General features: G+C 45.4%; 1 protein-coding gene across 2 annotated transcripts in view; it reads left to right on the forward strand.

Moving 5' to 3' along the window:
- KAT6A (lysine acetyltransferase 6A) overlaps positions 1-25,887 on the forward strand; it is a 333,161-nt gene that overhangs the window by 270,512 nt on the left and 36,762 nt on the right. For both annotated transcript variants that reach the window (XM_029603716.1, XM_029603717.1), the window contains exons 14-16: positions 17,611-17,815; positions 18,054-18,524; positions 21,870-22,161. In XM_029603716.1, coding sequence (XP_029459576.1) covers positions 17,611-17,815; positions 18,054-18,524; positions 21,870-22,161 — 968 coding nt within the window. The remainder of the gene's footprint in view (positions 1-17,610; positions 17,816-18,053; positions 18,525-21,869; positions 22,162-25,887) is intronic.

Here is a 25,887-nt window from a genome sequence, read left to right on the forward strand (position 1 = left end):
CCGGCAGAGTTTGCTGCTGTGATCGTGCACAGAGTAGGGGTAGGGATAGAAGACCACATCAGGCCATGTTGAGTGCTGGGGCCAAGGTGCTGCTATTTTTAAGCAGGCTGGAGTGCCGCGGTAGGAAAACAACACGGCAGGCATTTTACAGGTGCAATAGTACTGCTGAGGTGTGCGCAGGGGAGAGATGGTGTCGGAAGAGCAGTGCAGGAAAAAGCTGCTTGTCGTATGAGGGTGATTAGCCCCAGGAGATTGCTAAGCATTGCTAAAAATGCGTGGATGCTCGAGGGGATGTCTGCAGAATAATTTGCCCTGCAGGGGCTTCAGGAGCTCCAGATTTGTCTCAGGAGGGAAGTGTGGCCACAGCTCCTCCCGGGGGAGGTTAGGAGTCTTTCCCGCTGCCTCTCCTGCCCATGGGGGTGAGCTCCGAAGGGGCTTTCCCTTCTAATACAATGGGTCTTTACACCGTGTCGTGTGGAATTTTTTAAAGGACTGCAGGCCTTTTGTAAAGGGCAGGAAGGGCCCCAGGTGGAATCTCGGGAACGCCCACATCAGCAGTCTCCCTCCTCGAGGTTGTGGAAGCGATCAAAGGAGGATTCGCACCCCCTCCAGATGGGCAAAGCAGAGAAGGGCTCAGCATACTGGGGGAAAAGGTGAGGACCCGGGGGTATTCAGGTTCGGTGGTGGAAAATCTCTTGCATGCGAAAAAGTTTTCCACCTCTTTGGCCTGTATTCGGGTCTGTTGGGTCTTTGAACATTGGTACAGAACTGCTTTTGTCTTCCCGTTTCAGCGCCTATTCTTTGATCTTGGGAGTTTTTGCAGGAAGGTCTGAGTAAAGGTTCGCTTTGAACACGCTGCCATAGTGTATTATCGGGGACGCATTCAGAGGAGGCCCCTTTTTATCCAGATATGTCTAGATTTCTGAGGGATGTGAAGCACCTTAGACCTCTTTTGCATTTCCCAGTGCCTTTATGGGATCTGAATCTGGTGTTCTCCTTTTTGGCGGGTCCAACTTTTCGTCCTCTGCGAGATATTTCCTTGCAGTTGTTGACCCTGAAGACAGTGTTTCTGAAGACATTTGTTTGGCGAGACAGATTTCGGAATTGTAAGCCTTGTTGTTTAGAGAACCCTTTTTGGTTATCACACTAGATAGGGTCCAGTTAAGAATAGTACCTGCCTTTCTTCTGAAGGTGGTTTCAGATTTCCATTTGAATCAGTTGGTTTTTTTCTACCATCCTTGAAAAGAGATTTGGATGGACAGGAATTCAGGAAACTGTGGCCTTTGGATGTGCGGCGCATTTTTTGCGTAATCTGGAGGTTACCAAAGTCTTTCGTAAGATGGATCAGCTCTTTCTCACAGGACAAGCAGGATGGAGTCCTCAGTTATGGGTGACACCATCAGGATGGAGCCCAATCACGGAACACTTTTGTCAAAGTTTCTAGAACTTTGACTGGCACCTACTGGGCATGCCCAGCATGGCACCAACCCTGCATCCAGCAGGGGTCCCCTTCAGTCTCTTTTTTTCCACACAGCAGTAGCCACGCGGGTTAAGGAGCTCTTTAGAGATTCCTGAGAGGAACTTCTTTCCAAAATTTCAAAAAATTCTACCCCATAGGGGTCCCCCCATTGATTCCGTAGTCCGCGATCGTAAGGTAAGGCTTTACCCTCATTTGCGGTCGATTCCCATCGAGTTTTCCCTTTGGGGCCTACTGGCCCTCGACCGCACCGCGGCTAAATTTTTGTCAGAGCCACTGTGTTGGGTTTTTGTCGGTGCCCCAATTGTCCTCGGACAATGTCCATCACAGACCCGCATAGGGTTTGTGTGTTGTGTTTGGGGTCGGACCATGACATCTTAACTTGCACCAAATGTGCCCAAATGATACCTAAAGGCCATAAGGCCCGCTCAGAGAAGATGGAGTTTCTTTTTCAGGAAAAGCCACCGACTCCATCGACCGCTTCGACATCATCTGAGCTGGTGCCAACGACCTCTCGCCAGCAGCGGGACACCGGTGTTGCCCACCCGGCACCAACTACTGCGAAGGCGTCGACTTCTTCCTCTTTGGCTCCGGAGAAGAACCGAGGAGAACATCGTGAAAAGCATCGACACAGTCATTGGAAGGCTCAGCCCGCTGATCCAGGCAAGCCCTTGGCATCGGCATCGACAGAGCCACCGACAAAGAAATCCAGTCCAGAGAAGGGCCCCATCCTCCTCTGCGACTGGGTCATCGAGGCATTCCCCACCTTCATTGGTGCCGGGAGCCGCGACTCCACTTTCACTGGTGAACCCTCCAGCTACGCCAGTGCTGCCTCCTACTCCGGAGCTGGGGGTTGCATGCCCCAGGCTTCCGCGAGGAATTGGATCGGATGATCCAAGAGGCCATCGGAAAGGCACTGCAGGGCTTCCGACCTCCATCGACACCGGCACCAATGCCAGCCCCAGTCACCGACCCGATTCCCACGGCGCTCACACTGCTACTCGACAGGCTGGATGTATTGATCGGTGCCCTTCCACCGTTGGAACCGAGGATACCAATATGACCAACGCCTTCACCCCGATTCCTTTGTCATCAGAGGACGAGGAAACACCGAGGCCGGAACCTATGCCCGGGCCGACTGGGATCTTGCCACCGACTTGCCCATCGATGTCACAGATTCCATCGGTACCTATCCTGCCATCGATACTGCATCGTCCTCAATCAGTGCCCCCATCGATGCTGTCGGTGCCACCATTGATGCCGTCGTACCTCCTCCAATGCCATCGGTGCCTAGGCTTGATCCTTCAGGAATAGCACCATTACTTCCCTCTGGAGATCCTATGGGAGCCGGTGATCAACCTTACAATCCTTGGACTGATGATTCTTCCCAGGATACTGATTATCTACCTTCAGAGCCATCTCCCCCTGAGGAGAGAAGACGTTCTCTTCCAGAGGACCTGTCCTTTATTATGTCAAGCCTTTCAAATTTGGCAACAAATTTTTCTTTCTCTCTGTAACTTGTTGATATTTATACTTATATAACTTGTTGATAATTATAACTTGTTGATAATTATTCCTTCTTGTTCTCCAACAGTTCTCTGTTAAAATGTAAAGCGCTTGTTGCTGAATTATGTTTTATGTGAACCGATGAGATGTTCCAAACGTTCATCGGTATATAAAAACCTCTAAATAAATAAAAATAAAAATAAAAATAAATGTCTGAAGCCATACCATTCCAGCTTCAGACAGAAGAGGACTCCAGGCACAAGAGAAGTGCTCCAATTCGTAGCTGCACCCAAGGAGATCATGTCCATACCTGTTCATGAAGTCCTCCTGGACTTGCTGAGGAATTGCTGAGGAATTGGGAGCATCCAGGCTCTGTATCACCGGTGAATCGAAAAACAGATGCCACCTACCTGGTACAAACAGCCCCTGATTTCAAAAAACCACAGCTGGATCACCATTTTTGGTTGTAGAGTCAGCCCAGAAAAAGGCACAACGTTCTGAGCCTCATTCTTCCATACCTCCAGGGAAAGAACAGAGGTCCCTGGATGCATTTGGCCGTCGTGTTTTCCATGGCTCAATGCTTATTTCCTGCATTGCTTTCTACCAGTTATACATGATCCAGTATAACAGAGACCTATTTAAGAAGATCCAGGATTTCTCTGAGTCTTTACCCGACCAGCTTCAGGATCAACTGAATGCCCTGGCTCAAAAGGGTCTAGATGCTGGCAAGCATGAGGTCCGCGCTGCCTATGACATTTTTGACACTGCTTCTAGGGTGTCCGCAGTGGGAATTAGTGCACGAAGATGGACCTGGCTGAAGTCCTCTGACGTAAGACCAGAAGTACAGGACCGGTTGGCTGACCTGCTCTGCGCTGGAGATAATCTCTTTGGGGACAAAATCCAGGAGACTGTATCACAGCTCAAAGACCACCACAAGACGCTACACCAGCTTTTGTCGGTGCCTTCTGATTTCCCGTCCACCTCTAAAAGGACGTTCAGAAGAGATTCTAAGCGGCCGTCCTTCAAGCCACGGAGATATTATCCTCCTGCTACTCGAGGTTGCTCCTCCAGACCTTACCAGAAAGGTCAGGCCAGACAATCCTGGCCTCAGAAAACTCAGCCAGCCCCTCCACCGGGTCCAGCTGCTGGATTTTGACTCCTCGCTGGAGAGCATAAGCCAACCTCCTCTTCCGTCCATACCCGTCGGCGGTCAGTTGTGCCACTTCACCAACATATGGCACACAATACCACAGATCACTGGGTACTCTCGGTGGTAAGTCAAGGTTACCATCTCAACTTCCTGACTGTACTGGTGGACTCCCCACCTCGGCTGACGTGAGGATCATCTGACCACTCCTCTCTTCTGGAGGAGGAGGAGGTTTCAACCCTCCTGAAGTCACGGGCGATAGAACAAGTGCCCCTCTCCCAGCAGGGGCAGGGGTTCTATTCCCGGTATTTCCTTATTCCAAATAAGTCAGGGGGCAATTGTCCGATCCTGGACCTGCATGCCTTAAACAAGTATCTACAGAAGGAAAAGTTCAGGATGGTAACCTTGGGCTCTCTACTTCCTCTTCTGCAAAGAGAAGATTGGCTTTGCTCTCTGGATCTTCAGGACGCGTACACACACACATCTCAATCACTCCGTCTCACCGCAAATTCCTTCGATTCCTAGTCGGCCCCCGGCACTTCCAGTACCGAGTAGTGCCGTTCGGCCTAGCATCCGCACCTTGAGTTTTTACCAAGTGCCTCGTAGTGGTCGCGGCCTACCTGAGCGTTCATGTCTACCCTTATGTTGACAATTGGCTGATAAGGGCTCCAACTCAAAGGGACACACTAGCTTCCTTACGTCTAACTCTCTCCATACATTGCTGTCTCTCGGGTTTCTGATCAACTATCCCAAGTCCAGCCTAGTTCCATCTCAAGCCCTATCCTTCATAGGAGCCCACCTGGACACCATCCAGACGAAAGCATTCCTCCCTCAGGATCGAGCTCGTACTCTCATGTCCCTAGCGCAGTGCTTCCAGGATCGAGATTACACAACAGCTCGTCATTTCTTCATTTTGCTGGGTCACATGGCATCCTCTGAACATGTAACTCCAATGGCACGCCTTGCCATGAGAGTCATGCAGTGGACTCTGAAGTCCCAGTGGGCTCAGGCTTATCATCCAATGTCCAGCATTGTCCACGTTACCAAGCAGCTCCGCCTGTTGCTGGCCTGGTGGATGTGGCTCTCTAATCTCCTTCAAGACCTTCCCTTTCAAGATCCAGAACCTCAAATTATCCTAACAACGGACGCCTCCCACCTATGTTGGGGTGCTCATGTCGACAGCCTGCAGACTCAGGGAACCTGGTCTCCAGAGGAAGCCAAACATCAGATAAATTTCCTGGAGCTTCGGGCAATCAGATATGCCCTCAGAGTCTTTCAGGATTGCCTCTCAAACAAGACCATCCTGATTCAAACAGACAACCAGGTGGCGATGTGGTACATCAACAAGCAAGGGGAAACGGGCTCCTACCTTCTGTGTCAGGAAGCTGCACAGATATGGGCGTGGACTCTTTCCCACTCGATGTATCTCAGAGCGACCTACTTGGTGGGCGTGGACAATGTTCTGGCAGACAGGTTGAGTTGGACCTTTCATCCAAACGAATGGTCTCTCAACCCCACGGTAGCGGACACAATCTTCCAGCGTTGGGGTTATCCACAAATAGACCTCTTTGCATCCATCCACAACCGCAAAGTAGAGAACTTCTGCTCGCTTACTCGCAGCCGCCACTCACAGCTGAAGGACGCTTTCGCCCTCTCATGGTCCAACGGTCTCCTCTACGCGTACCCTCCACTTCCACTCATATCGAAGACTCTCGTGAAGTTACGAAGGGACAAGGGCGTAATGATTCTGATAGCCCCTCACTGGCCACACCAAGTCTGGTTCCCAATCCTCCGGGACCTATCAGTTCGCTGGTGCATCCCTCTAGGGGAGGATCCACTTCTGATAACTCGGAACGATGGGTGTCTACGCCACCCCAACCTCCAGCCCCTATCCCCGATGGCTTGGATGTTGAAAGGTTAATACTCCAACCCCTTAACCTTTCGGAGTCGGTATCCCGAGTCCTGGTAGCTTCACGAAAGCCTTCCACGAGACGCTCTTGTCGTTCTAGGTGGAAAAGGTTTAGGGTTTGGTGCACGTCCATGTCCATAGACCCCTTCACTTGTTCCACTGCGAAGTTTCTTGACTATCTCTGGCATCTGTCAGAATGAGGCCTGAAAACTTCCTCTATAAGGGTGTATGTCAGTGCGGTAGCTGCTTTCCACAACGGCGTGGGAGATGTCTCTATTTCGACACAGCCCTTAGTCACACGCTTTATGAGAGGTTTACTCCACCTGAAAACCTCCATTACGCCCTCCGGCTCCAGCTTGGGACCTCAACGTGGTCTTAGGACAGCTCATGAAACCTTCGTGTGAGCCTCTCCACTCCTGCGATCTCCGTATCTCACCTGGAAAGTAATTTTTCTTCTCTCTATGACATCCGCTCGCAGAGTTAGTGAGTTACGTCACCTACCCGCCTTACACTAAAATTCTACATAACAGAGTGGTCCTCCATACACACCGTAAGTTTTTACCAAAGGTAGTGTCGGAATTTCATCTTAATCAATCCATCATCTTACCTACTTTCTTTCCAAGACCCCATTCAAACCCAGGAGAACAGGCTCTGCATTCCCTGGACTGCAAATGTGCCCTAGCCTTTTATCTGAAGCGCACGTCAGCCCACAGGAAGTCCACTCAATTATTTGTTTCTTTCTATAACGTCAAATTGGGAAATCCAGTGGGAAAACAGACCCTTTCCTCCTGGTTGGCGGACTGTATCTCCTTTTGCTACCAGCAAGCAGGCATTCTGCTACAAGACTGTGTAAAAGCACACTCTGTTAGGGCCATGGCAACCTCAGTGGCATACCTTCGGTGCCGCTTATTGATATTTGTAAGGCTGTGACCTGGAGCTCTCTCCATACCTTCGCAGCCCATTATTGCTTGGATAAGGCTGGCAGGCAAGAATCCATTTTTGGCCAGTCTATTCTACGCAACTTATTCTCAGCTTAACTACCCAACATCCTACCAGCGACCCGTTCAGGGTTTTCAGGATGCCCTCCTACCGAAATCCACCCCTGTTGTGCATGTTGCACGTTTTTGGGTGCATTTGGTGCATTGCTCGGGCATCCTCAGCTCGCTGCTCCACCCATATGTGAGGACTACCATCCTGCTTGTCCTGTGAGAAAGCAGAGTTGCTTACCTGTAACAGGTGTTCTCACAGGACAGCAGGATGTTAGTCCTCACGAAACCCGCCCGCCACCCGGTGGAGTTGGGTTTGCATGCGATTTTTTATTTTTTGCATGTACTTCTTGCTATACACGAGACTGAAGGGGGACCTCTGCTGGATGCAGGGTTGGTGCCATGCCCAGTAGGTGCCAGTCAGAGTTCTAGAAACTTTGACAAAAGTGTTCCGTGATTGGGCTCTATCCTGATGATGTCACCTATATGTGAGGACTAACATCCTGCTGTCCTGTGAGAACACCTGTTACAGGTAAGCAACTCTGCTTTCTCCTTCACCGTGGAATGAAGAAGGGGGAGGCTGCCTCTCATGCCACGGTGGCTTGGTGGATTAAAGAGGTGGTGACCTCATATGTGGATGCTGGGAAACCTCTTCCAAAGCAGTTAAGAGCACATTCGACTCAGGCGCAGGTGGTTTCCTGGGCAGAATTGCGTTTGCTTTCTCCGGCAGAGATCTGTAGAACGGCGACATGGTCTTCCTTGCATACTTTGCCAGATATTATCAGTTAGATCTGACTGCTTGGGAGGATTTGTCCTTTGCTAGGGCAGTGCTCTTTGGACCTCAGGCAGTCTCCAGCCCTTCTTGGAAGTAGGTTTGGTACATCCCACTGGTGTGGGCTGGCTTGCCCGGATGGAGAGGAATGTGAAATTACTTCTTAACTGATAATTTCCTTTCCTCAAAGTAGGACAAGCCAGTCCACCATTCCACCCTGGGCTGCCTTCTGTTGAGTGAGATCCTTATTAAAGCATGTATAGTATGGCAAGGATCTCGGATGTGCCTGGAATTGCACTGTACCTGGTAACTGAGTTTCATTCTAAAATATTCATCTTACAGTTTCCTATATGACTATTGTTGACAAAGCTAAGTCCATTGTTTCCATTGGGCCAGATTTTCTAACATACGCGCGGGCATAGATTTCTGTGCGCAACCCGGCGCGCACAAATCTATGCCCGATTTTATAACATGCACGCGCAGCCACACGCATGTTATAAAATCCGGGGTCAGCGCACGCAAGGGGCTGCACACTTGTGCACCTTGTACGCGCGCCGAGCCCTAGGGGAGCCCTGATGGCTTTCCCCGATCGGAGTGGCCTTGGAGGGAACTTTCCTTTCGCGCCCCCCCCCCCCCCCCCCCCAAATTTATTATTTAAGTTGTGCCTGCCGGCCGAGTAGGCCTTCAGAGGCCTCTGGCCATGCCCCCGCCCCGCCCAGCTCCTTTTTTCAAGCCCTGGGACATATGCGCGTCCCGGGGCTTGCGTGCGTCGCCGAGCCTATGCAAAATAGGCTCGGCGCACACAGGAGCGGGTTTTCGGGGTTACGCACGTAATATACACATATAACCCTTTGAAAATCCGCCCCATTATGTTTAAAAAAAAATGTTGAATTATTATATAATGGAAGAATATTCTATTTCCGGTAGTGATTATTGGAGGATGCAATAATGTTTAGATAATTTAGTGTCCACAGTTGGCTTTTGAAGAAAAATACTGACTGGCTGATGTCTGTGGTGAGCTATATGAGAGGGCCATCAGCGAGTCGTCGTTCTCAGTCTCCATCTGGTGGTCGGATTGCACAACCCATTGGTGTGGACTGGCTTGCCCTGCTTCAAGGAAAGGAAATTATCAGGTAAGAAGTAATTTCACCTTCCCACTATACACCTGTTTCCTCATTGATATTTAAATTTCCCAGAGAAGTTCCTTAAGCATTTGCAGTCAGAATGCCCAGACCTTTCTAAATCAAGCATGAGGTAAGTGAATGTTAGTGCTCTCACTTTAGATACATTTTTAATGTTTTGTTTTTTTAAAGATAATTGAATTATTCGGAATGACAGTAATTAGGGCTGAAGCCTTGACAATTGATGCTATTTCTCACAAATATCAGCCCCTTTTATTTCTCTTACCATGTGTCCATGGAGTCATGTATTTTTCTGTGTAATTATCCTGTAGGAAAATAATAAAGAAGCTGGACAGTTTTCAAACTTCCGGAGGTTTAGAACTGGCACTATTTGGGGCAAAACAAAGACAAAGCTTGAATCCTGTAATCCAACTGTACTAATCATTTTTTCTTTGAGAAAGAACTTTACTGATAGGCTGAGTAAGAGTTCCAGACCCTTCTAGAAATAATTTCATTCCTCCTGGGAGAAATAGCTGAAGTCCTATAAAGGAGGGAGTCTAGGGAGAAAAGAACTCTGAGAAATATCACAGTTAAATTTCCAAGGTAAATTTTCAAAGGGTTTAGGTTCCAAACTTAAGGAGTTAGGCTCCTAAATTGGGCCTTTTTAAAATTTACTATGTTGATTCCCTAAATTTAGGATCCTATTTTCAGTAGGCTCTAAAATTTAGGAGCCTAAAAAGTGGGTGACTGGAGGGGTAAAGGTAGGACAGCGAAGAATTAGGTGCTTAGCACTGATTTTCAACACAAGGCACCAAACTTGGGATGCTAAATCTAGGACAGCAGCAGACCTAAATTTAGGGGTGTAAGTTTGAGGTACCTAAATTTAGATGAAATTTCAGTTGAAAACTTTAGGCTGCTAAATTCAGCTCAAAATAAATGCATTGCTTGGGAGCCTAACTTTGATTCCTAAATTTAGGAGTTTGAGTTTTTTGAAAATTGACTTCTCTGTCTTTATTATTTTTCTCACTTTAATGTATGTAAATATTTTTCAGAAAATACAAATTTACTTCAAAAATATTTTTTCAGAGATTTGTAAGCTTAAAATGTGTTGTCATCCTTCTGGTCACCAATCATGGCTCACTTTCAGTGTGACAGGAAAGAGAGAGATCCCCTTAAGTGGATTGCACACTAATGCTGGAAGAGAATCTGTGAGACAAAGCACTAATGTGGGAAATTACAGAAGCTGTTCCTGAACCAGGGTTCTGCTTCAGAACCTATTTCCCTGGATGAAAAGACAGCTACAGGAATTCAAAGGGAGTGGAGAGACAGAGAATGTACCCAGGGAAGATGAAAACTGCATGACCTAGACAGAATACTATGAAAAAGCACAACAGTTCTCATGCATTTTCAAATTTCCAACAGCGACACCTCAAAAGGGCTGTAAAAGAAAATTTTGAGACATTCATATACCACCCAGAGAGAGTACTAATATTAAATTGTGAGGTCCCTGGAAAGATTCCAAGGGCTATATAATTAGCTGGAAGGAAAACTGAATGGGTTATATAATGAGCTGGAAGGGAAAACTGAAAGGCCCTATTATAAAGTCAGGAAAGGGGTAGCCATAATTGTTATGAATCTGAGCAGAGAGAGAAATGGTTAACCTTGACCACCAGATAAAGAAATTGTAATTCCTTTCTCCCTGATCCTGAATAGGGAGAGAAATCATGAACCCCTAAACTTGAATAGGGAGAGGGGTAATGAGGTCCAGTATTTCAGGGGCTTCAAAGTGGATTATACTCAGATACAATAGGTATTTCCATGTACCCAGTGAGTTCATAATCTTAAGTTTATACCTGAGGCAATGGAGGATGAAGTGATTTGCCCAAAGTCTTAAGGAGCAGCAGTGGGATTTGAACCCTGGTTTCCAGCCCACTACTTTAATCACTAGGCTACTCTTCCTCTCCAGAGAAGGTGGTAGATGAGCAAACAGGAGAATGTGGGAGTGGGGTGGGGCCAGGAGCAAGTAGGAGGTAGGGGAATGTGGGAGAGGGAAGGAAGGTGGCTGAAAGAGCCGGAGGGCACGTGTGGGAGGGGGTGGGGAGGAGAGAGAGAATGGAGCTGAGTGAGAAGATTATTGGTTCAAGTGGAGGGCAGTAGATATGGTGCAGGAGTGTGGGATATCCACACCTCCTCTAGCTACACATACACAAACCTTCATCTATAGTCCCTGGAACCAAAAAAGAGAGAGCTTATGAGTCTCTGAAATAGAGTAGAGAATGTGTGAACCCCATCACCTGAACCTGAATATAGAATGAGAGCATATTTCTCTGACAAGAAGCAGAGCTGAATTAGTCATGATGTGTGGGTGATGTCATCTAATGGCATCAAACAGACTCATCTCTCCGAGCTCAGTATAAGATTACTGAGCATGCGTATGTTGCCTTATCAGACCAAAAGGCTCATTTCTCCAAGCTTGCATACGGACATATGACCCTCTCTCGAAAACTTCTGTTGTTGCAGTTCATTTTTTTTCAATCAAACTTACTGCCTTGATAGCACCTCAACAGCATTTTTATGTGCTACAAAAAAGGTCATTTTTGCTTACTTTGAGATGTCCAGAGAGGGGTCTAGAAAGAAGCCAGTCAGCAACTTCAAGTCCTGTGTCTGCAGGCGTCAGATATCAATCCTCGACGCTCATGAGGTCTTTTGCAAATGTCCTAATCACGACATGGCAAATTGCTATGATTGTGGTCTGATGTTTCTCACAGCTCAGCAGTTGTGAGCCTGGAAGATGCAAGAGCTCCAAAGAATGCTCAAGGAGAAGCTTGCCCATGATTCCAGTTGTAGGAGCTGATTTTATTCCTGGAGTAGAAGCCGCCTCTGGCTCATTCCATCCTGAGTCGAGCAAAGGGTTCTCATATCGCTGCTCCACAGAAAAAGCTCCCCTTTCTGTAGCGCTGGGTCCTAGATCTGCTGTAGGTATGGGGGTCAAGAAAAGCACAGAAGCACTCCGCACCCAACGAGGCGGAAATGTCGACACCTAATTGTAGGGCTTATTCCTGAGGCAGAGCTCTCAAAGCCATGGATGAAGACGCCTGATTGTGCTGTGACTGGTGGCCCTTCATCTTTCTTGGTGCAGAAGATCCCTATGGTACTGGATCACCTTTTGTTCCTGGATCCCATTGCATTCAGAGCCCTTTTGGAAGCTAGAGCACAAAGTGCAAACTCTATGACACTGTCTGTGTGGAGACTTAAAACCCTGCACCGATTCCATCTACAGTCCTCATAGTGTCAATGAAGAAAATTCCAGACAAGATTTTGCCAGCACAAATGTCATAGACCCAGTAATGGAGATGTCTAGGTTGGCACAGAGCACCCTGGAGCCCTCTCCTTTGTTGGAGCCAAGTACTTAAGCTGTCTTCCAGCAGTCAAAGGAAGATCCTATTTGGGTTTCTGAAAAGGATGTTTCTTCTCTGTCAATGGGAGGAGATGACCAGCTTCTTATTTCCAGGTGCCATTACATCTCTTATAGATGAGTGCTCTTCTAGAAGTGTATCCATTTGGACTTTACGTCATTGATCTGCACCTGGCATGCAAGATCTTCCTGCCAGAGGGCAGCAAAGGGAAATGTCAATGCAAAACCCTGCAGCAACCACAGGTGAAATCTAGATCTAGTTTTTGACATATCAAGCTGACTCCCTGTTGCCCCTGGTGGTGGGGTGGGGGGCAGGAATCCAGTCTCTTCTCTTAGAATGAAAAAAGATCACCAAGATCCTGAAAATTGTGGAATGTGGTTACCGCTTGGTTTCTCTCACCTTCCTTCAACCCAACAGTTTTTAGTCTTCAATTCAGACGGTCTGTTAGCCCATCATAGACTAGAAGTGGAATTGCTCTTTCAACAGAGAACATAAGAACATACTTACTATGCTGGGTCAGACAAACATCCATTGAGCCCAGTAACCTGTTTCTGACAGTGACCAATTCAGGATGCAAGTACCTGGCAGATCCCATAAAGTAGCTCTAATTTCTATTACTCACTCCCAGGGTTAGCATTGACTTTCTTTAGTCTACCTGGCTAATAATGTGTTATGGACTTTTCCCCAGGAACTGTGCTAGTCACTTTGATCACGTCCTCTCGCAACAGATTCCACAGTTTGATAGTGCACAGAGTGTGAAAAAGTACTTTCTACAATCTGTTTTGAATCTACTGGTTCTTCTCTAGGACCAAGACTAGGGATTTTATTCCCGTTAACATTCTTATTCCCAAGAAAACTGGGAGACTGAGAATATAGTGTGAATTTATGGATACTGAACAAACTTCTGATGCGGGAGAAGTTCAAGATGAACTTCTTTACATGATCCTTCCGTTCATTCAGCCCAAAAATTGGATGCCCATCCTGGATCTCGAGGATGCTCATTTTCCAGTTCATCCTTCACACTGGAGGTACCTCAGATTCTTAGTGGATAGGACTCATTATTTAAGAAAAAACTGAAAACTTGGCTCTTCGGCCAAGCATTTCCTTGATTACTCCCAAGCCACTTCCAAATTTCAAGCCACTTCCACATGCATAAATGTCTCTGTTCCGCTCTAACTGTATAACTCCACCACCCTACCCTCCCTATTAAACCCTCCATCTTTCTAGACCCCCTGATTGTCCCTCTCCTCCTTCCATCCACGTTGTCCTCCCTATGCTTATCCTCCCCTGCACCCCAGCCCTACTTCATCCGATACCTCCTCATGTTTAGTTAATTAATTAGGGTTTTTTTCATTAGCCTCTTGCAAGGCATCTGTATAATAGGATTATTTCCTAATCACCATGTTAATTATTGTTCTTACATGTTTTCTTATATTTATTTGTTATTTAATAGTTCTTCGTTATATGTAATGCTTTCAAGCAAGTTAAAATGTTCTCTGTAAACCAATTTGATTTGCATACTATGTAAGAAGATCGGTATATAAAAAACCTAAAATAAATACAATAAATACAAGAGCTTTCCTTTTGGCCTGTCTGCAGCCCCGAGAGTGTACCAGCAAGTACTGGCAGTGGTAGCAGCAAACCTAGGCCAAATGGGGTTCTGTGTCGTGTCCCCCCCCAAACTGAACAATTGGTTGATGATGGGTTTGTCTCAGTTCCCTCTAGAGACTGCAGACCCCTGACTCCTTAAATTCTTGGATTTTCTGATTAACTTTGCCAGGTTGAGGTTAACCCTTGTCCAGAGAATTCAGTTCATAGGAGCATGAATAGATTCAGTCTGGGACTGAGCATTCCTCCCAAGCAAAAGGATCTTAGTACGAAGGGGACTGGTAAAGGCCCTCTTGCAGTGGAATCAGGCTTCAGCTAAATCAGTCCTGGTTGTCCAGGGTCACATGGCAGCAGCAGTTTGTCATCCCATTGATGTGGTTGCATATGAGAGACATACAATGGAGCCTTCAGTGGCAGTAGTCCTATTTGCGACAACCTTTGGCCTACTGCATCAGGTTAATGGCAGGAATGAAGACAGCTCTTCGGTAGTGGTTTAAACCATTGGTTCTAGATGTGAGACTCCTCTCTGCGGGTGCCACCTTATCAAGTGACATTGTTCACCAATGCATCCTTTGTACCTCACTTTGAATGCTCTTTGCTGGAACAGCATATAACAAATAAATAAATGATGTTGATGAATATGATATGATTTGAACCTCCTGGAGTTACATGCCATTTGGTACATACTAACAGCTTACTCTCACCTTCTAGCAGGAAGGAGGATGTTGATTCAAGCAGCAGTCAGGTTGCCATGTTCTACAAAAATAAGCAGTGGGGACACGGGTTCCTTTGCCATATGTTGAGAAGCTTTCAGGATGTGGGTATGGGCTATCCACAGCAGAGCTCATCTGCAAGTTACGTATTTTCCAGGATTTCAAGATACTTGGTGGACTACCTCAGCCAAGTTCTGTTGCCTCATGAATGGTCTCTAGACCAGCAAGTGCTGGATAGTTTGACCTCTGGGTTCAGCTGACTTGTTTGCAGCAGAAAGCAACAGAAAAGTCGGAAGATTTTGCTTCGTGCTTTCAAGCAGTCTCAGCTCAACTCCCGATGCTGTTCTGTGCTGATGTGTAGATCTAGTATATGTATATCCACAAATCCTATTGATTGCAGAGACAATCCAGACAGTATTTCGGGATCATGTGAGAATAATTCTTGTTGCACCGGCATTCCAAGATGTATGGTTCCCCTAATTTCTTTGGTTGTCCAAATGACCTCTGGGGACGCCTCCATTCTTCATCACTCAAGAGGACAGATATCTTTGCCATACAAATCTCTCCTCTCTAGCCCTCATGCATGGATGTTGAATGCATAATAGTTTTCTCCTCTCTTCTTTCTAAAGAAGAAAATATCTTGATCTTAGTCAAGAAGCCTTCAACCAGGAAGGCTTAAGTTTTCATCCTGATGGCAGTCTGGCTTTCTGGACCTGTTCACTTGTAGCCCAAGAGACATGCTCCACTATTTGTTTTCTCTTTCTTTGTTGGGACTTTGTATATCCTCAATAAAAGTTCACCTTAGTGCCATTGCAGCATACCATCAATGGTAGTAGATACCCCAATATCCATTCATTCTTTGATATCCAGATTTCTGAAGGGATTGTTTGATTCTAAACCTCTGGTGCTTTGGGATCTTAACGTCATTTTGACTCCACTTATGAATTCTCCATTCGAAACTCTGGAGTTGGCTCCTTTAAATAACATCCTCGCTTGAAAGGTGGTATTGCTGGTTGCTGTCACATCTGCTCAGCAGGTCACTTAGATACAAGCTTTGGTGTATTACTTGCCTTATCTCCATTTCTTCCACAGCAGATTGGTCCTTCGCATTCTTCCTATTCCTTCCTAAAGTGGTATCGGCTTTTCACTTAAATTAAACCATTGTTCTTCCTACTTGTTTCTCATGCATAATGATCATGAAGGTGAGAAGGTTCTTTGTTTTTGGAACTGTAAGACAGCCTTAGCCTACTATTTAAAAAGAACTCTGTCTCATCAAAAAGCTTCTCAGTTGTTTGTCTCTCTTGACCCTAATAGTCTAGGAGTGGCAGTTGCCAAAAGAAGTCTGTCAAATTGGCCAATAAACTATATCTTTCACTGCTATGAACTAGCTCGGGGTAAGCAACTCCAGTCCTCAAATGCGATAAGCTGGTCAGGTTTTCAAGATATCCACACTGAATATTCATGAGATACATTTCAATCCACTGTCTCCATTGCATACAAATACATCTCATGCATATTTATTGTGGATATTCTGAAAAGCTTATTGGCTTGTGGCATTTGAGGATTGGACTGCCTCCCCCTGCGCTACTTATAACAGACTCTCAAGACTCATCAGCTCAAAGTCATGCGACTTCAGTGACTCACCTTTGGGCTGCGTCGATTGAAAACATCTGCAAAACTGTGACTTGGTTGTCTTTGCATACCTTCACATCCAACTACTGTCTGGATGAATTAGCCATGCTAATTTCCTGCCCGCCTCCCTGGAGAGTCAACTACCTAACTCTGAAATTAAAGGGCTCATGAGGAAGTACATATGCAGAAACAGCTGCAAATGCCCAATAAACTTTTACTGAGCTAAGAGAGTTGGGTCCATTTGGTACCATTGGATGACATTACTCCCATGTCATGGCACATGCATCCTGCTTTCTACGGAGGACCCCATTTATCAGTAAACAAACTTGCTACCCCTGCTCCAAACTTGGAGAGGGGGAATATTAAGCCCTCGAATGGGAATAAATATATAGAGAGGCCACTTATCCCTTCCCTCTGAAACTGAAAATTTAAAGAACATTCCTTCTTGGCTAAAGTTTGAAGGAAGAAGACTGAGCCAGGTTATGTGAAGAGAGCATTGTGGATAAACATGGTTGACACTTGGTAAAAGTAAATGTGAAACAATACTCAAAACCGAATAGGAGCAGATTTACTACTGAATTCAAGTGTTTATTTCAACACAATGTGGTGATATTTTTATAGTTTTTATTTGTTTTGTTTTGTTTTTTAATAAGCTGGGCAATTTTTCTCCCTGAGGAAGACTCAAAACAGAGGCCAGACTTGGAGAGAGAAAATTGACAATTGTGACTGGATAAAGAGATCCAACTAATGTGCTAAGTTCTGTATAACTATGTATTCAGAACATCCAGTAGTCTTGTATGATTGGTTTGAGAGTAGCATCTTGTGTCTAATTTCTTGGAGATATATACATAACTTTTTGAGTCTTAGTTTAGTCATTTTTTGCAGATGTATTTATGTATTTTCTTGCTATCTTTGTAATGTATGATTTAAGATATGTGTTGAAATTAACATTTTTTATTGAATTTAAAATATTACATTAGTGCTTCATGTGAATATTTGTGATATATATATATATATGTATACATACACACACAAACACATGCAAATATATAAGTATAAATAAAATAGGGGGTGGTTAAACCTTATCTGATTTGGAATAGAGAGTTAATACCTGCCTCGGAACTCAGAGTGAGATCATCCACTGCCCATGAATCCATATTGAAAGAGAGAGATTGTTTATCATTGTCATGAACCTGGATAGAAAGAGAGTTAATCACTACCGTATACCTGGAAAGAAAGTGCTTTCACTAACCACTGCTTCTGAGTAAAGAGAGATCATTCACCACTCTCCCTGTTCTAGTAACCTTGCCCTCCTGTTCTCAGGTTTGTGATCATTCGTCGGGAGAAGTTAATACATGATCATATGACAAAGCTTCTAGTAAATCCTCGGCCTGTTGACATGGATCCTGAATGCCTGCGCTGGACACCTGTCATTGTTTCAAATTCTGTCATCTCAGATGAAGAGGAAGAGGAGACGGGGGAAGGCGAGCATGAAGAGGAGCAAGAAAGAGGCATGCAAGATACCAGCGTAAGAATGAGCTATTTTCTTTTGCTTTGCAATGGAAAATGTTGTCTTTCTATGCAGTATTTTTATTTGTGGGTGCATAAACCCAACAGGGTTCTGCGCAAGTACTAGAATCTGCAGGGCTCAGTTAGTGTGATAATAGGTGGTGGGGAATGAGGTGCATGATAGATAATGCTGAGAAGGCACCATGGTGTAAATTAATTCTAATTAATTTGTTTTGTTTTGGGTGGTGATGTTTCAGCTACTGAAGTGTATTTCTCGGGAGAGAAAGGAGCAAGATGTCTGTCCATCTATAGAGAATGAGAAGAAAGTGGATACCATTCCCCCAAACAGTGTAGCACGTTCCCACCACCAGCAACTTGGCATTCTTTTGGATAGTCTTCCTGCAAACAGCCAACCACCACCAAAGGGCAGAAAGCGCAGTGAGTCTTGTTTTAGTGAAAAAGAACCAAAACTACTACGGCTGCTGGAGGAGAAGGCAGCAGATCAACAAAGACGTTACAGTGAAGGCATGGAGATCCGCAAAGGGCATCTGAATAAAAGCACAAATGCCCTAAAGAGCAGGTTTGTGGAGGAGCAGAAGCGATTGCCTCGACGCTTTCGAAATGGAGATCGGACCCTTCCCAGGTGTTTCAGTGAGAGCAGTGAAGAAGGAGACAGCCCTTTGTCAGATTCTCCCCCTGTTCTCACCAAGCCAACATTGAAACGAAAGGTATGCTTAATATTTCATGTTCAGGCATGGAATAGTGCCCCAGACAACAAGTCTTGTGACATTGTTTAATGAATAACATTTTGTAGCATTCTGTAGTTTTCTGATTTTTCACTTTTCTATCTCTGTAGTGGACAGTTTTATCATGCCCCGCTTTAGCAGTTTTGTGTCTTACTGTTTTATTTTTAATGCATAAGTTAGAGTATCTTCTTGGAAAACCATCCAATTTTTTCTTAATTGTCTGCAAAAGGTAGGTAGGAACTATACATTTCCCTGTAGTTTGCTGGGTTTTCTTAGTGACTTTGTTAATGGGTTTGGCTTTCAAGTTAAGATATTCTTCCATTTTTGTGACATTGGTAAAACCTTTGCACACAGGGCATTCTGTTTTGCTTAATTATTCAAATTATTCATCCACAGTCTCTATAAATCTCAACTGTTTGAGACATTGTTACAATGATGTTTTACAGAAATATTTATTTATTTGGATTTAGCTCACACCTTTTCATTGGCAGCTTAAGGCGAGTATTGTTCGGGTACTGTAGGTATTTCCTTGTCTTCAGAGGTTTATAATCTGTTTTTATCTGTCTGTATGAGTGTGTGAATCTCTGCTGAAGTTAGCATTTGAATGTGAGAACATGGGGTGTTCATCTGCACAGCTTCACTTCCACCTTCCCAGGTGTTTTGGATATGCCTTTCAACAAATTTATCGGTTTAAAAAACCTGTAAGTTATTACTAGTACTACTTATCGTTTACTTAGTGCTAGTAGATGTATGCAGTGTTGTATAGACATTCATAGGAAAATGTCCTTGCATTATGAAGCTTGCTGAGAGGATTATCAGAAAATAGATTAAAAGCTGAAGCACTGGAAAATTCTCTGTGGGTCCTGGATAAAAAAGTAATAAGATGTCTCATTGGGGTCCAGGACACTCAAAGCTTGGGCATCCATGGGCATGAGCAACAGTGTGTTCACGAGGAGCTAACTAAACTTAAAGTTATTAATGCGATGGGGCCGGATGGGATAAATACAAGGGTATTAAGGGAAACTTAGAGAAGTTCTGGCAGCTTTTCTGGTTCACTGTTTTAATGCTTCTTTAGAGTCGGAAATAGCTCCACAGGACTGGAGATGGGCAGATGTGGTTCCTGTTCATAAAAGTAGAAATGAGGAGGAGATTGGGAATTACAGTCCGGTTAGTATGACCTCTGTAGTAAGCAAATTAATCAAATCACTGCTAAAACAGAGCATAATGCAGTTTCTGGAATTCCTGATTTTGCTAGAGATAGATCTTGTCAGATGAATCTGATCAATTTCTTTGACTGGGTGACAGAAAGTTGTATCAAGGCAGAGCACTAGATGTACTGTACTTGGATTTTGGTAAGGCCTTTGACACAGTTCCGCATTGTCAACTTATAAGTAAATTGAACGCCCTTAGAATGGGCTTTAGAGTGACTGGGTTAGAAGCTGATTGAGTGGGAGGTGACAAAGGGTAGTGATAAATGGAGTTCAGTCTGAAGAGGGGGGCATTACTCAGGGATTGGCACTGGTTCTTTTCAACATTTTCATGAGCATCATTGCAAAAAAGATTGTTGAGAAAGGTTTGTCTTTTTGCCAATGATACCAAAATCTGCAAGAGAGTAAATAGCCAGAAAGGTGTGGAAAACATCAGGAGGGATTCAGCGAAGCTCAAAGAATGGTCTAAGGTCTGGAAGCTAAGATTTAATGCTAAAAAATACAAAGTTACACATCTAGGCTGCAAAAACCCAAAGGAGAGGTACAATATTGGGGTGAAATTGTACTAAGCAGAAAAGAAGTGTGGGATGTGGCGGTGATAGTTTCTCATCTTAGTGGCCAAACAGGTGAATAAAGCAATGGCAAAAATCAGAAAGATGCTTGACTCCATAGGAAGAGGAATGGTCAGCAGAAAAAGGAAGGTGATAGTGCCCTCTTATAAGTCCTGGTGAGCTTTATTTGGAATACTGTGTACAATTCTGGAGACCGTACCTTCAAAAGGATATAAACCTGTTGGTCCAGAGGGTGGCTATTAAAATTGTCAGTGGTCTTTGTTCTAAAGTATTTGGGTGCATACTTAAAGATCTAAACATGTATACCCTAGATGAAAAGGGAACTAGGGGAGATATGATATAGAGGCATTTAAATACCTTCAAGGTGTCCTTGCACAGGAGGCAAGCCTCTTTCAACGGAAAGGAAGCTCTAGAACAAGAGATCATGGGATGAGGATGATAGGGGATATATTCAGGAGTAATCTTAGGAAATATGTCTTTACAGACAGGGTAGTGGATGCATGTAACAGCCTCCCAGTGGAAGTAGTGGAGACAAAATTAGTATCTGAATTCAAGAAAGCATGGGATAAACACAGAGGATCTCTGAAGGGAGTGATGATAATTGTAAAGCTGAATTAGTTGGATGGATGGGCAGGCTAGAATAGGCCATATTGTCTTTTTCTGCTGTCATGTTTCTTAATTTCAACAACCATCTGAGCTGTCATGGTAACATAGTAAATGACAGCATATTAAAGATCAAAATGCCCCATTCAGTTTGCCCAGTTGAGATTCACCAGCTTTGGATAGATGCACACACAAATTTTCAAGTGCCACCCAACATTAACACTTCTATTCCTACCATGTCTTATACTTGACCTCTCAACTCTTTTCCCACCACTCTCCTCCATATCAGTCCTAAGCATGTCCAAAATGTGTTACAGTGATTGTCTTCACCACCTTTGCTAGTAGGCATTTCATATTTTGCCATCTTCAACTTTGCTTCTTTTTTAGAAGCACCACTCCATTGAGGGACAACACCTACCCTCACCATCTTAAAAAAAAATGGCAGAAGTAATTCCATTTAATTTACTTCTTACAAGACCAATACTTAAGCCAACACCCAGGCCCTATTACCAAGTGTTGTAATAATCCCCCCAACCACCAAGGTTAGTAAGGTGATTGTGTAAAAAAAAAAAAAAATCCATACCATGCTCATTGAAATCCCATGCAGGTCATCCCAGCCTTCTTAGAAGATTCATGCTGAGGCACCACTGCTTTTTAGGGTTGTAATCGCTTCTCTATGCAGGTTACCCCAGTGTTTTCCTGGAGGCCTGATGAAATCATATCACTGCTGTTTAGGGTTGTCTTTTCAAAACTTCAATTTTCAATTGATTCTATGTTATTGTGCAGCACCCATTCATTAAACCACTCCATTTGCTGATAGAGACACTTAAACATGAAACATGAATTATCCCTGTAAATAAGTGTATCTGTAACTTGGTTTACAAGCTTATGGATTTCATGCTGTTATTCAGTGAACTGTCCTAAATAACATCTTGCTTCTACAGAAACCCATCCTTCATAGGAAGAGACGAGTCCGGAAGCGTAAGCACCACAATAGCAGTGTTGTTACAGAAACCATCTCCGAGACCACAGAGGTGCTGGATGAGCCGTTTGAGGACTCTGGATCTGACAGGCCAATGCCCCGTCTTGAGCCAACGTTTGAAATTGAGGAGGAGGAAGAAGACAGTGAGCTAATCTCCCCAAGCTATCTCCCTTGTTTATCTCTCCAGACCTCTCTCAGGCATAGATCGTATGAGAGGAAGACCCAGGGGGATGAGGAGTCTGACACTGCTGATGGTACATTCTTTTGCTTCTCTGCATTTTTCTTTGTTTTGGGGAATAATTTAAGAGACCTGCCATGTTTTCTTCTCTAAATTTATTTTGTGATAGTATTAATTTAGTAAAACCATAAAATTGTTCCTAACTCTAGTCCTCAGAAAAGGAAAGCACATTTGCTTTTGATAATATCCTGGAGTCAAAGTGTTTGAAATTCAAGACAGAAAAACAGCAACATGATTGTCTGTGGCTATTTGTTCCAGTATATGATTATTTTAAAGCTTTGCTTCTATGAGACTTAATATCTATAAATAGCCATTGTCTTGTGAAGACTGAAATTAGAAGCAATAACTTATAAATGTAATGTTCTCCACATAAATATTTTCTTATGTTTTTAACCCATTGGGTAAATAGCCATCATAAAATGCATTATAATAGGGTTCTTGCTTATTAATACACTGGAGTTCACATTGTAAGTACATCTTGCGGTATAATTTATAGTCCTACCAGTAGCTTTCAGAGAATAGAGCTGAAAAAATCTTTTGGACTAGTTTAATTATGATAATTTTTATTTTGTAAATTGCAGAATAGATGAGGTGTTTTAATGTTCCATTATGCTGCTATCCATTCTCATGCAGACCCCAGAGCCAGCTCACAGACATAAAAGTTCCAAAAAGAATTGCTGAAGACATTGAAAAACTGCCATATAAAATTGTCTTTGGGCAGTATTGTACGTTAACTTGAATAGCGTGAGAAATTAATAAAACTGAGTTTATTGTATTCTCCATGGACATACAGGACTGAATTCAACCACACAAGTGCATGATATCATCGGACGGGCCAACACAGAACATGCTCTCTGAGTTCAGAAAGACCTAGAAGTCTTTATGAACATATGTGGGTATTCCCGTGTAGCTGCTGCTGTGCTAGTCTCCTATATCATTTTTCTTTCGCGAAGGCAAAAGGACATGGTTTTCTCCACGGCTTCCAGTTTTTTGGGCAATTTTTTACTCATGTATTTTTCCTTATTGTTTCTTTTCTTCTAGTCTCATTTTATTCCATGAGTTTCTAAAAAATATTAGAAATATTGTCTTTTTTTCTGAGAGTCTTTTCATGTTATTTTTCTCATAATCAGGGTGATCCAGTACCGAGCGGTAGGAAGAGCTGCGTTAGTGCCTACGGCACCCGCGGTTACCGCCCGCACAGTGCAGCTCACCTACCGCTCGATCCTGAAGCCTAATTATATGTAAATGTAAGCCGCGTCCGAAAAGCCTTAGGCCCGCGCAACCAGGATACTGGATAGAGCGCCTATACAGGATCCTGGGTGCGCGGGCCTAAGGCTTCACGCCACGCTGGTATCTGTCATTTCAAATGTCATTTGAAATGACAGATACCAGGAAGCAACGGCGGCGACAGCGCAGAAGCAACGGCGAAACGACTTTTCAGTGTCCCCCCTCCTCTCGGAGCAGGGCGCGAAAAGCCGCCTTGCTCTGGGAGGAGGGGGGACACTGACAGCGGCGAAGCTTTCCCCCAGCCCGGACACCGGCGAAGCCAGAAGACAGCGGCGGAGAAACGACGAAACGACTTTTCAGTGTCCCCCCTCCTCTCGGAGCAGGGCGGAAAAGCCGCCTTGCTCCGAGAGGAGGGGGGACACTGACAACGGCGAAGACAGCGGCGAAGCGACTTTTCAGTGTCCCCCCTCCTCTCGGAGCAGGGCGCGAAAAGCCGCCTTGCTCCGAGAGGAGGGGGGACACTGACAGCGGCGAAGCAACTTACTTTTCTGAAGCCATCATCAGGAACACATGCGATCGTAGCTCCTCCCGATGAAGACAAAGATGGCCGCCTGCACGGGGAAAGCGTGCAATTGGCCGCTGAAGACGTGACGTCACGACATCACGTCTTCAGCGGCCAATTGCACGGGAGGAGCTACGATCGCATGTGTTCCTGATGATGGCTTCAGAAAGTAAGTTGCTTCGCCGCTGTCAGTGTCCCCCCTCCTCTCGGAGCAAGGCGGCTTTTCGCGCCCTGCTCCGAGAGGAGGGGGGACACTGAAAAGTCGTTTCGCCGTTTCTCCGCCGCTGTCTTCTGGCTTCGCCGGTGTCCGGGCTGGGGGAAAGCTTCGTCGCTGTCAGTGTCCCCCCTCCTCCCAGAGCAAGGCGGCTTTTCGCGCCCTGCTCCGAGAGGAGGGGGGACACTGAAAAGTCGCTTCGCCGCTGTCTTCGCCGTTGTCAGTGTCCCCCCCTCCTCTCGGAGCAAGGCGGCTTTTCGCGCCCTGCTCCGAGAGGAGGGGGGACACTGAAAAGTCGCTTCGCCATTTCTCCGCCGCTGTCTTCTGGCTTCGCCGGTGTCCGGGCTGGGGGAAAGCTTCGTCGCTGTCAGTGTCTCCCCTCCTCCCAGAGCAAGGCGGCTTTTCGCGCCCTGCTCCGAGAGGAGGGGGGACACTGAAAAGTCGCTTCGCCGCTGTCTTCGCCGTTGCTTCGCCGCTGTCAGTGTCCCCCCTCCTCCCGGAGCAAGGCGGCTTTTCGCGCCCTGCTCCGAGAGGAGGGGGGACACTGAAAAGTCGCTTTGCCGTTGCAGTCTCCGTGGCAGCCCCAGTCCGGACATCGGAGGGGGGCTGCAACGTTTTTTTCGCTTTTTTTTTTTTTTTTGGCTTCGGGAGCAGGGGAGAGGCCTGGGGCTGCCACGGAGACCGGCACCCATGATCGTGGCGGGGGCTGGGGGAAAGCTTTCCACCTACCCTTACCCATGCCTCTACCGCCTGGGTCAGGGTAGGCGGTAAGTTTGCAGGTTAAACGCGCGACAAAAATGGCAGGGAAAGGTAGCGTTAGTCGGGGCGCGGGTTACGGGATGCTAGGTGAATAGCTAATTCGCTCGTTTGCATGCAATATCGCGCTAATTCGCTCGTTTGCATGCAATATGCATGCCGCGGGCGGAAGGGGTTGCCCAGGGAATTTAGGCCGCGGTAGGAGTAGGTTAAAGGGGATTCGGGATCGCAGGAAGGGCTAACGTGGCCGAAAACGAAGTTAAAAACGGCTTAGGAGCAGGGTAAACGCTGCCGCACTTTACAGGATAGGCCTGAATGTCAGGAAAGAGAAACCCTTTAAACTCTGCACGAAATGCAATCATAAAATGTCAAACTAGAATTTCCATGAGCCTTCCTCCACTGCCTGGCCCAATCATGACATAAGCAAGTGTGCACTGTGTGTGGAAGAGCCTTCTCTTGAGCTGTCTTTACAAAGATTTCAAATTGAAATTTCATCTCTTCCCTTCAGAAGAAAGGGACAAGAAAAGGTTCAAAGGGCCAGTACCAAAAAAGAGAAGATGAGACTCCCAGTGTCCCTGGAGCAAAGACTCTCCAGCTTCAGGGAGGGGCACAAGAGGGAGAAGAAACATTTCTACCTGCTTCTGAATAACACTTTTTTATGCAAAACATGTAGTTAGAATTTGTCCATAACTATTTGAAAAAATATTCCAATTACTTCACCACCACCTTCTCTTATTGAGCCTTTCTTGGAGAAACTGCCTGCCCAGTTTGTATCCTGCATTTCAAAAGAATCAAAACGTGTACCAGGAAAAATAACAAACCTCGATCACTTCAAAGGATAATCCTTTCTCGATGGATCCTCCAATACTAGTCTCCAACACTGATGACATCTCACTCTTTTTTTTTTTTTTAATTCCTATTATTCATTGGAAGAGTCAGATATATCTTTGGACCCTTCACTAGAGCTGGCTAGAAGCACCACT

This window comes from Rhinatrema bivittatum, chromosome 5 (assembly GCF_901001135.1).
Source record: "Rhinatrema bivittatum chromosome 5, aRhiBiv1.1, whole genome shotgun sequence".
In the NCBI taxonomy this organism is placed as follows: domain Eukaryota; kingdom Metazoa; phylum Chordata; class Amphibia; order Gymnophiona; family Rhinatrematidae; genus Rhinatrema; species Rhinatrema bivittatum.